The 12,485-nt window shown below is 37.8% G+C and overlaps 1 protein-coding gene across 2 annotated transcripts in view; it reads right to left on the reverse strand.

Annotated features, from left to right (window-relative positions):
* Positions 1–12,485, reverse strand: part of BCLAF3 (BCLAF1 and THRAP3 family member 3) — a 33,049-nt gene that overhangs the window by 12,880 nt on the left and 7,684 nt on the right. For both annotated transcript variants that reach the window (XM_032100778.1, XM_032100777.1), the window contains exons 2-9: positions 12,369–12,440; positions 9,815–10,393; positions 8,806–9,471; positions 6,302–6,480; positions 5,562–5,676; positions 5,313–5,376; positions 4,356–4,474; positions 2,444–2,558 (exon numbers count right to left, since the gene is read on the reverse strand). In XM_032100778.1, the coding sequence (XP_031956669.1) occupies positions 2,444–2,558; positions 4,356–4,474; positions 5,313–5,376; positions 5,562–5,676; positions 6,302–6,480; positions 8,806–9,471; positions 9,815–10,393; positions 12,369–12,409 (1,878 nt within the window). In that variant the 5' untranslated portion in view covers positions 12,410–12,440. The remainder of the gene's footprint in view (positions 1–2,443; positions 2,559–4,355; positions 4,475–5,312; positions 5,377–5,561; positions 5,677–6,301; positions 6,481–8,805; positions 9,472–9,814; positions 10,394–12,368; positions 12,441–12,485) is intronic.

Consider the following 12,485-nt stretch of genomic DNA (forward strand, 5'->3'; position numbering starts at 1 on the left):
TTAATTAACTCTGAATACAGCCCTCCCCATTGCCACTTTCCTCAAGACTGAAGTACTTCCACAGAAATATGAACATCAGAACCGATGCAAAGGTACAGCAAACCACTTTTCAGGAACTTCCTAAACCAGAGACTTTTAAAAAAAGAAATAGAAAAAAGGGAGGAGGAGGAATACAAATATATACTTGTTCTGATTTTCTACTTCACTCTTTAGCTAGCCTCCTTTTGTCAACAGGGTACAAAGCTAAGTGGGCAATTCTTACAATCAAGCTTAGATACACAATTGTACCTTCCAGGCCTAAGTTTTCTTCAAGTTCAAGCTCAAACCCCAATTACTGAATATTAACATAACAAATATTAATTTTCATTATATTTGAACTTCAACTACAGCTTTTGATTTTCTGCTTGTCTGTAAACCAGCTTCTGTAAGGCTGACCACGAAGAGTCATTCCTTTTTTAGGATGCCTGCATTTTTAATACCCATGCTTTCACAGCTACTGTTGTTCCAAAGGGATTACTCCTTTCTGCAGTGCAGGACTTCCTAAAAGTTGCATGTCTGCAGTTCACTATTAAATATGAAAATGCAATCTTCCTGAATCTTCAGTACATTTAGCAATAATTCAGTGTCTATTTCAAACCAACCTCCTTTTTATTTGCAATTACAGTATTGCTGTGGTGGGTTGACCTTGGCCGGATACCACCAGGTACTACAGGTACCCACCAAGCAGCTCTCTCATTCCCCTCCTCAGCAGGGCGGGCAGGCAAAAATAAAATTTAGAAAACCTCATGGGTCAAGACAAAGGCAGTTTAATAAGGCAAAAGGAAAGGCTGCATACAGAAGCAAAGGAAAACTAAGATTTGTTCTCTTCTTCCCAGCAGCAGGCAATGTCCAGCCACTTCCCAGGAAGCTGAGTTTCAGTACACTGACATTGCTTCAGAAGACAAATGCCACAATAACCGATTACCTCCCACATCATCCTCATTTTCTCTGAGCTATTATTATTATTATTATTTCCTTTCTCTTAGCTGAGCAGATGATGTCATATGGTCAGTTTGGGTCAGCTGTCCTGGCTGTGTCCCCTCCCAAGATCTTGCCTATCCCCAGCCTACTGGGTATGGGGGGGATGGGGGGAGTGGGAGAGGCATCCCTGATGCCGTGGAGCCCTGCCCACTGAAGGGCAAACACTGGTGTGCTACCAACCAACACACTGGTGTGTTACTTTGCCACCAATGCAAAGCACAGCACTGTGAGAGCTGCTATGGGAAAGTGAACTCCATCTCAGCCAGATCAAAGACAATTACTTAACGAGCCATTACTACTTGCTTTGGAAGACTTGAATCTTAGTCTTCAGTAATATTTTTTACCATTAAAAACTTGTGTTTCTTTACACTGAAGGAGGCACTGTTGCATCTGCAAAGCACCTACATTTTGGAACTGACTACATAAAAGCTACTTTTGATGGACCTCAGGAAAGTTTCATGGGCTTCTGGAACCCTCTCCATAGGGTATTAGTTACAGTGTATAATGACAATTTACGTAAGTCTCCTTATTTTGCAGCCATCAGAAAGACAAAAAAACCGTGGTTTAGAATTATACTGCACACCTTAAAAAAGCTTTTCTGGTCTCACCAGCTCCCCAAGTTAAACAAGCACTAACACCTGGAATTGATTACAATTCTTCCACAAGAGACAAATTTATTTCCACTGGACCTAATATTACTGTCTTGCCCACTTCAGTATTGAAGCACATCACAGCAAGATAGCCTAAAGAATAATTGTCCAAAACTAGGTTTCATAAATGCATTATTCAAGAGATGTGATATTCCACTGTTTAACATTTCATCCTCAGGAACATTATTTCAGATGTTTCTCTTTATTTCTGAGATTTGCTCCTCATTTTTATTTAAAATAAGTGCTTTTCAGAACTTTTATCATGATGAAGAGAAAAGAAACACTGTTTCAGTAACAATGTCACCTACACAAGATTCAGGCCTTCCCTTCCAACCACTGTCAACATGAATGCAGGAGAGCATTCTTTTTCTCAAACTATTTAACATTAGCTCAGATTATCTCAATTGACTCAGATTAGCTCAATAACAAGGCCTTCTATTTTATCATTTAGGTAATTACACCATTATGTGGAAAAAATGTGCTATTAGACACTAACTTCTTTTATGAAAAGAAAAGGAGTGGTATCAGAGTGGTTTTAGCACAGATGTACTAGTCTCTGCTTCAATAAATACCTGAGGAGACTCTTGCACAAGAACTGTGAAATTATGAGTAGTTTTATTGTTGAACATAGACAGAAGATAAAAAAGCCTCACTCAAAATTTAAAAGAGCAAGACATCACAGATTGTTAAATTTACATCAGCATAGACAATGCAGCAAAATATTAGTTATACACCAACAGTGCAGCAGCTACTATGTCTACATTTAAGCTTACCAGATGAGGTCTCCCAATAAATTTCCTGAAAGGCGGCTTAATGAACCTCACAGGCTTTTGGAAGCCATCAACTTGAGATGTCTGTAACTTTGAAAGACTGCAGCTTTGCGGGTTCCTGATGTATGAGAGAGAGAGAGAGAGCGCACAAGAACAATTAATATCTAAACCCCTAGCATATCAACACCCTGTATTTTAAACTAGCTTATTCTAGCATCTGTATCACAAGTGTGAAGTGATGGCTTTGAAGGAAATTTTCCTAGGACAATCAACAAATTCCTAGTCCAAGCTGAAATTGCAGAGAATTCCATAGCAATCTATATACTCTCTTATGCAACGACAAATGAGCAGAGATGCTCTACTTCCCGAAATCCCGGCTATAGAGCCAGGCTTCCCTGGCTCAGCCGTGCCGCCGGTCACTGCTGCCCTCCGCTGGTGGAAACGCTTTCCGCACTCGAGCCCCTCACCACCGAGCCATCGGTGTGAATTGTACAAAACCTGCCCTTTGACGACATTCCCAAACTCACAGAAGCTCAGATGAACAGCTACATCCTCCGGTTCCATCCTCAGCAAGCAACCGATTCTGACTTCGGGCTTTTGCTTGTTTGTTTTTATGATTTTGGTCATTTTGTTGGTTTATTTTTTTACTGAGCATATTGCTAATACAGATGCATCCGTAAACTTCTAAATAAAACAAGTTACCATGAAAAGTAACCACCAGAAGTCAGAATTTGTATTTTACAAAACACAAAACAACAGTTTTCAGAGCTGCAAAATAAATTAAGGAAGAAAAGAGCAGCACACTTAATAAGCTCAGAGGCATTGCCAGTCTCTGATGTGAGTCATTAAAACCTCTCAGCCTCAGGAAAATTCTACAGATCCTTCATGCCATTACTGCCCTCAGCCCACATTACCCTGACAGTGGAACCCTTCTGACAACAAACTCCAGGATAGCCATACTTAGTAGGGAAAGTTACACTTCCCATAAAAGATAAGCAGCACAGTAACTGGGGAAGTGTGTTGGGGGAAATTAAGGAAGTCCAGGGATTTTTTTCCTCCACTTGTTAACCTTTTTTTGTTTCAAGAATCTCAAATACAAGAAATTTCTTCTACAGCTTCACAAGTCTGTTTTTCCAAATGTGTGTATTGCCATTAGTTGCCATTACAGACTGCATTTAAAATGAACAAAGAACAGCATACTAAGAACAATCTACAAATCATGACTACAGTGTGAGTACATTTTATTACACACTGAAAATTCATTAATCAACATTTTTACTAACAGTCTCTCTCTCTAATCAACTGACCTCACAACAACAAAAGTGAAACAGGATGACTGAAGTTAGAAAACACCTTTGGGGCAAAAACCTTTAACAAACCTGCTGAAGAAATCCATAGGAGTAAAATGCTATTCCAAAAATCTAAGTTTTCAAATTCTCCAAGAATCTATGTTAACACAGATTAAAATTAGATAACATTTCTATGTTAACATAGAAAAATTCCATTTCCTGATATTTCACATTTTATTACCAAACCAGTAGGGCAACAAAACAAATGTATTCATCCTAAAATGCTTTTACATAACTGCAAAATACCAGGAGAATGTTATGTGGCCCATTGAAGAGTTTAAAAATACTTAAACTTTTTCAAACTAATTTTGTCCCCTCTTCTCATTCAGTGCTATAGTTGGTGCTTGCTTTTCATTTTTACCCATTGCAGTTTAACCTCTTTCAAGGTAACACCTCATTACAGAGTAGTTTGCAATGTATGTCAGTTGAATTTCAGTCCCAGACAAACTTTTAAGGCCTAACTGTGGAAAAGAATCACAACAAATGTGAATGTAGCTGTGGAAGGGCCCAAAAAGAACACACAAGGGAACTATAGGCTTGGGCCAACAAGATTATTTGCTCATTACCTTGGAGTTACACCATCTACATGAAACACTCTCTCATCTTCATTCTTCAATCTCTCTTTTCTTCTCCTTTCTATATCATACCGTAGATCATTTGGGTCTTCTAACACTCTTACAATGTTCTAGTTAAAAGGGAGGATTGAAGCCAAGTTAGCTGGTAAGAACTGAACACCAACCTGATTCTGTCCTTCGGGGCAGCACCCTGTACACTGTTAACATAGTTCAGCTGTCTGCACATAGGACAGGTTCACATCAACCCAAGGATCCAAAGTCTAAAGCAATAACAAGTGGTCCTAAGCAATTATCTTTTCTTGCACCATCTGCCTTTTTACAAGTTTCCAAGCAACAGCGAACAGACCACTGGAATTCTGCATGGAGTTGTCAAGGCATAAATATTCGTGTAAGTTTCAGTAAACCTTAAGAAGTTCTATCCTTAATCAAGCAGAATCTCCACATACCTGTACTATAGAAAAGGAATGGTAACTAAATCATAGCAAGCAGAGCTTGAAAAGGGAAGACAGAAAATCTTCTGACCCCAGATGAAAGCATGGGATAAAATAGCATTCTGAGGAACTATATGGATTTTGAGTCATTGTAACATTAGGGTAGAAGAAACATTAAGACTTTTTGTAAACTCAGAGGAAAAGCAAGAACCACATATCAGTCACCGACTCAGTATTTACATTATTTTAAAACAGATAGGGGTTCAAGGAGCAGGAATAACCACACTTCAGCTACCCTGGAGAACACATCTGCATTCTACTCCTCAGTGAACACAATACTCTTACATCACTTTGGTATCTGTAAAGATGCTCAGGTGTGCTTTTTTCTCCAAATACTCAAATTACTGGTGGTCTTCACAGCATGTAAAAATTATGTGCCAACAGCAACGGGGAAACATTGCTTATATCTATAATATTTAAACTTACTGCTCGCCAAAAAATTAAGCAATCACAATACCTGGGGAGATTCAGATGGCACAGCTCGTTTGTTCTGAAGTTCTGCTAGAGACATATCAATCCTCCTGGAACACAAAAATACTGCATAAAAACAAATGCCATCACTATAAAAGCAAAAGCATTCTTGACCAGGCTATAGAATGTTTTAAAGATACAGGCAGGTAAAAATAATAAATAAAAACTTCACACTGTGTACTGAAGATTAATGACATTAATGCAAATAACTTAAGACAAAAAGTTCAACAATTACCTGTGAATTTCTGGATCCAAATGTATTTTAACTTCATTTGTATTTGCACTTGATTTATCCTGAATTTTTGAGAACCGTTCATGTAGAGTTATGTCAGAAGATGCAAAATAATTTGCTGTGAAGAGATATTAAATACAAGAATGTCATTTGTAGTATTTGAAATGCACAGGGGGAGAATCTATCTTTTAAAAGATTAACTCTTAAGGATACCATAGCAACTTTACTGAAATGAAACTTCACACTGTTTCCACTTGCAGTTTAATATGCACAAATGAAAGATTAGGCTGGCCCAACTTAGACAACCTTATTTGGTAAGATTAAACTCAATCGTCAGCTCTACCATGGTAGGACTCGAATTACTAGAATCTATAAAGTCCAACACTGAACATGATGCACCTGCCTAAACAATAACCTGAAAATTTAAAGGAACTATATATAACTAGAGAGCTGTGATTACAGCAAAGCTCTTTTTTTCCTGTCACGTTTCCTAAACAAGCAGGTTACTCTCACATACTAGCATAAAATCATTTTGATTTTTAATCTTCACAATAATGCCTCAGTTATGGCCTGAGACCTACTTGCAGTCCTCCTCCACCCAACTACTTTAAATCCTCAACCTATATTTTCCTTAAACAATACAAAAGGAAGCCAAGATAGAAATGAAGCCAATGGCAAACACCTGAGAGTTACAGGGACATATATACATAAACGCATACATATTACACAAATATTACAGCCACCTTTAACTTGATGAATAATTGTGATTATTTCCTGAGTGAATTCTCTTGATGGGTCATTTTCAATGTTTTGTGTTACAGATTCCATGTGCTCAAACACCGGATGAAAATTTTCATTTTTTCTGCCAACCGCAACCAGATCATGGGACATCTGCCTCTCTGTAGTGTGACTAGAAGCAGTCCTAGAATAAAAAAATTATAGTTTATTTTAAAGGAACTATCTAAATCTGAAAACTTGAAATAGACAAGTAGAACAAAACAATAAATTAAGAAGTTGATTTTAGGAATAAATGGGATTAAAAGCCAAAATCTCATTTTGTTCCTTTTTTAAATTAAAAAACTAGTAAGGCCATAAGGAAGAAAATCTATAATAAAATATGAAGAGATGATTTCACTCTCAGGAATACAAAATTTCTGGATTTTAAACTTAATTCAACTAGATCATCAAATCTAGATAAAATTAAGATCCTGATAGACTTCTTTAAAATAATTCTGAAAGGCAACTATGCCTGTGTCTTGTTTAGAAGGAGCTACCAGGCAATTTTCAAGAACAGTTCAGAGATAAAAAAAAAGTCTCTCATCTTTAGGAACTGAATCATCACTTGAGCCTAGTGAAACAGCAGTGAAACTGCTTCAGTAGCAGTGTGTGAATTTAACAGCGTGCTTACCATCTTTTTGTAAATTTTTACTCATTCTAAGTAAGTTTACACCCCAAATGGTTGCACTGCTGCTCAAAAATTATTTTGACAAGAAAGTCAACACTTCAACAACCCTACAGTTCTTGTTGCAAGGAAAATGCTTGTCATTCTAAAAGATAAATTAAGGACTCTCAAGAGCTCATGTAAAAGCTTTTAGGATAAAGACTTGTAATTGGTCATCCTGCAAAGTGATTATGTGCCTGGCCATCCTGTATTAGAAGCATTAAAGACTAGAATTCCATATAAAAATTGTATAAGAAATAGCCTCTAGCAGATGCCACAAATCATCTATTTTCCCCTAGCAAACTGGAAATAAACGCACACAATAAGGAAATCAAGCAACCTCAGGTTTAGATATTTCAATTCTCTACCTGCTCCCCAGGTTCATAAAGAAACTATTCCTCTTAGCTGAGTCATTTCAAGTCGAGTGTTTCTTAAATGCCTAAAATAGGCAGCATGAATATTCCGAGTCATCAGCTTCTGTAAAATTACTCTTCTTATCTTTGAACAAATAAAATATTTAGCACTTTTGGCTGCAGGAGCAAACTGTTCACACATTAAATTAGCTGTAATCAACATAGCAGTTTCTTTGGTCTGCAAACAATTACCACGGCCATTGTGCATGACCTTCAAAAACAGCAGTGAGAAGCTACTAGATAGAAGAATCATCCTGTGGGTTTGCAACAAAACCCAACCATTTTCCTAACATTATCGCTTAGGAAGTCAAATCCTCGTCCTAGCCCAATGGTGAGAGCAGGCATTACTCCATCTCCCTTTCCTCAGTCTTGAATATTAGCCCTTTACGTGCAGTAACTTGTCTTTGTAACTCTCCCTTGTGCTACATATTTTTGTAATAGTGCAAAGAGAAAAAAATTCTTATAGATGTTTTATTTGGGACAAGAGGCAAAATACTTTTAAAATTAAGGCTGATCATTTTGGAAAGGAAGGTAATCTCTTCCAAAAGCAATTACTACCAACATAAGATATCCTGCCCTGCAACAGCAAGGCAACAAACCAGAAAACCCTGCAAGAATCTATCAAAAGCAAGCTGCTTACTCTCTACCATGTGTTTATCATCTGAAGTTTCATAGTACTGCCACCTTTTCTTCCATTGCAGCCAGCACTGGGAATGCGAAATGCAAACACGAGTATGACACAGAAGATAAATGTAAGCAGACTCTACTGCTTTTCAGTTCTGATGCCTCAACAGGTTGCCACTTTGTTACAACAATAAATGACAACTCTGAGATTTCTCATTTTTGGCAGTTTTACTGAACTTGAGATCTTGAACATCTGAATATGTGTTTGAGATTTATGCATTTAAAGGTTAGCTGATTTTCAGAAAAAAGAAGGGAAGACAGTTAAAAACTGCCATCATATTTCAGATGAAAGCACAGGACTAGGCTTTTCTGCATTTGGGCTTTGCTTTTGGGGGGGGGGGGGGGGTGTTTTTAACTAAAAAAAAAAATAACACATTTACTTATAATAACCAACTCTTAACTACAGGTTTGTATTAGGCATATCTGCTCTTTTCACTTCATAAATCTCCATAAAATGTTTTTGGGTTTTTGTTGGGTTTTTTTTGTTGGTTGGTTCTATTTGTTGGTCAATTGGTTTTATTTGTCTGTTTTAATAGAGGTTTAACAGTTAACTTGCCCAGACAGGAAAGTTACCATTTAAAAATAAATAAAACTGAAAAGGTATAATCACAGTTTGTCCTGGTTACCTCCTAAAGAAACCGTGCTTTCCTCCAATATCCATAAACTGTAAAGAGACAGGAAGAAAGCAAAGGTGAAGGAAAACCAATACCTGTACTTGGTCACCATTTTCTTCATATCCACTTTGACCGTGAGATGTTCTCTCATACAGTTGGCATCTGACATTTTCACATCTGAAACAGCGTGACTTGAATCACGCTGGCTATTGGAGGAATCTACATTTTTCCTCAATTCGCCGTCTTTCCTTACTCTTTCATTCAGTTTGTTTTTAAAAGATCTCAGCTCAACATCTGCTTTGGAAGAGTTAACACAAGCATTGCAGCCCTTCTTTGAACTGTATTTAACAGGATCTTCCACGTGCCGTTCTTCAGTCCGTCTCGCTCTTCCACCACTAAAGTAATCTAACTCTTTGCTGTTCCGGGCACCCTTAGAAGAGCCGTACTTCTGCTCTTCCTGCTTCACGTACTTCTGAGCTCTGTCGTCTGGAAAAGGCTTTTCCCCATCCGGATGCCTGCGCCGTTTGTGACTGTATTCATAGGCTATCTTTGTCACAGACCCCCCCAAGTACTCCCTCTCAGCCGACCGGTGGGACTGGGCACCCGGATATCTTTGCTCCTCCTTTTCTTGGCAGGGTGGAAAAGAACGTTCTTGCTTCCACTTGGAATTTCGTGCTACTTCTCCACCGTCATACCTCTCCATTTCCTTAGCCCTTTTAGACGTGTGCCCATATTCTCTGTAATCGTGATCTTCAGGATACCTGTGTTGACATAAAGCAATTTACACTTGCACTAGAGAAGAAAGCGAGAACTTATATGTGCAGAATGTTGGACAGCAGAATGCGTGGCAACTTAACCCATAATCCCTCGCGCCAAGGTACAGATGTGCAGGGGCTCTTAAGAGGGAAATATTATCCTTTCATACTCTAGCCAGCAATACGATTTACTTAAAAGACAAATACTTCACTACTACCAGTCGCCCATAATTAAACTACAAAGTGGCCAACGTGTTTCAAGGTGGATATCTTCAACTATAATGAAAACAGACTTTCACTTGAGGCTTTACACCACAATACCCAGGGTTTAATTATTTTATTCCTATACCTCTTCTGTAAAGAGCTCCTTGCCGTAAATTCATCAGAAACTCTTCTGGGAGACTGACCATACTTCTCTTCATGTAACCTCTGGTGCCTCAAATCATCTTCATGCCATTTTCTTTCAAGTTTGCATGAAGCCCCTAACGGTCTATGAAAAGGTTTCATTCCTTTTTCATTTCCAGTGACTTTGTAGTGATCAAACATGTATCTGTCCTCCATTTTGTGCTGGTAAAACGGACGATCATGCTCTTTATAAGGTATTTCCGAGTATTTTGGTGGTAACTGGCATCTTCTATTGCTTTCAGTCCTTTCAGATGAATGTGTTCTGTAGGGCTTATGACTATAAGCATCTTCCATGGGAATTCTTTTCAGGTTTGGTGAAGGTGACCTACGTTCATATATTCTCTGGTGGTTATTTCCGTGAGGTGCAAACCTGGAATTGCTTTGTCCATATTTCTCATCTTCTATTCTCCAAGGCATAGATTTTTTCGGGTCCTTACGAAAGCTTTTATATTCACAGTCATAATTAATATGAGCATGCCTTTGCCTATGGTGCTCTGGGCTCCTAAACGCTGGAGATAAGGACCTAAAGCAAAAATAAAATCCACTTTGAGTAGTCCCATAAAATTGAATCAATTTCTTAATGAGAACATCTATTTCCTAAGGAAGTAGAGTTTAGTACATAATTTTAATCAGCTTGTAAAAAAATTAACACAAGATATCAAAGTGGCATTTTCCTGGCTACAGTGCCAGGCTTACTTTTACTATGTTGAAAGTTTTCATAGTAAAAATACCCCCTTGAAATTGTAGTAAGTCAATCATTTTTGTCTCTTTGAAGTTTTCATTTAAAACTAGAAATAATTTAATATACATGAAGTTTCCACTATGTTGAAAACAACTGTTACACATATTTTCACACTTCTCAAGCATTCCCTATCTATTTCAGTGCCAAGAGGAAAAAGGGAAGGAAAAACTGTCTATAAAGAAATTCAAAAAGGGAGGAAAAATGCCCCTTCAGGTTTCCTTTGCATGCCAAAACAACCTTCAAAACTGAAAGACTGAAAGCATTACAAAATCTATTTAAACTGTCATACAGGTAGGCTTTTTCCTACAGAAAAAAACAAGTTTGAGAAAGATGCTTTGGCCTTTTGGATAATTGTATGCATGTTCATACATGTACACACATGCACTTCCACAGTTACTGCAGCTTTTGCAATTAAAGATTCAATTGCATCACTTAGCTTTGCATTTTCACCTACAGTTACAAAAAACAAGGGCAACCTGTTATGAGTTTTTAGCCAATATCTCCTTAAAATAAAGAAAAAATAGCATAGGCCACTAACAAGAACCAGAAAGTAATCCCAGACATAACAATTCTGCTTGTATTCAAGTATTCACTGCACACTCTTGACATGCTCTTTAATAAAAAACAAACAAAAACTTAAGTTGAAAGAAGTCAAGCCACTTCCTTTGTGCATGTATTGCAAATAAACAGTTTGGCACAACTATTTACTCCATTTTTGCAAATGAGTTCAAACTCAGAACCACAGATGTCCCTAAAACCATAATGGCTCACTTCCAACAGCACCCACACCGCAGCTGCCCTCCCACATTGGTCTGGTTAGGGCTTGCATTTTAATGAGAGCTGGGGCTGCCCTTACTCAAATGACATCCACAGCTATCAATCTAGAACAGACATGGATAAGATTTCTCTTTTTAAAAACAAAAGGAACAAATAAAAAACCCCACACATTTTTCTGAGTTATCCAAACTCCCTTGGTCTTGGTCATCACAACTCAGCCTGTTTCAAAAAGATACCCAAAACCACCAGAAAAGTAATTTCACATTCTCAAAAGCTTGAAATTGTATTCCACCCTCCTGGTTTTAGCACCTCAAATTTGCACTGCAAGTCTTAAAAATGAGGCAGGTAACTCAGAGCATGAAGTAAGCTGGATGTTATTCTGGTGACAAACGTCAAAGACACGTGCTACTAGGCTAACGTCCAAGGAGAAGGGCAACAACTCCCACTTTCCACAAGTTTTCAGTCCATGTTATGCTGCAAGGCATATCTAACTGTGCTAAAGATCAGTTTACAAACCAGCCCCAAACCTCAGAAAGCCCAAGGTGTTTGAACTAGGAAGTTTTTTAAAAAAACACAAAACTAGGGGTTTTTTAACAGTTCCTCCCTGTAGGCCAAGAAGCAAAACAGAAGTGAGTTACAGACATTAAACTCACAGGGTGGTGCTTGAGCAAAAATAACCTTAACTAGTTTGGAGCTTGGATTTTGTGCTTAAGGTACTTGTAAACCCCAGAACACAAAAGGTGAACAAGGTTCTTGGCAGACTGCAAAAACTGAACACTTCTAGTTTAAGAGAAATTGTAATAAAATCATGAGCTGGAAAAAAATTACAGGTGTTCAGCTTGTACAATAAACTATAGATTACAAAACACATTTTACAAATTGCAGTTCTGCATGCAATTTTCTTTCTCTAATGCAAGTTTTAGGTCCTACAAATTCTTACATAGAGCTACATTTCAGAACACAAGCTGTAGATATTTACCTTGGTTTCCATCGTGGTGATCTTGATCTAGATCTTGTCATCTTCTCTCACGTGTTTACGAGTTTCTTGAAGCTGTAAAAATTATATAATTTACTAGTCTGATTACATATTGCAACA

The sequence above is a fragment of the Corvus moneduloides genome, chromosome 2 (genome assembly GCF_009650955.1).
Source record: "Corvus moneduloides isolate bCorMon1 chromosome 2, bCorMon1.pri, whole genome shotgun sequence".
NCBI lineage: Eukaryota > Metazoa > Chordata > Aves > Passeriformes > Corvidae > Corvus > Corvus moneduloides.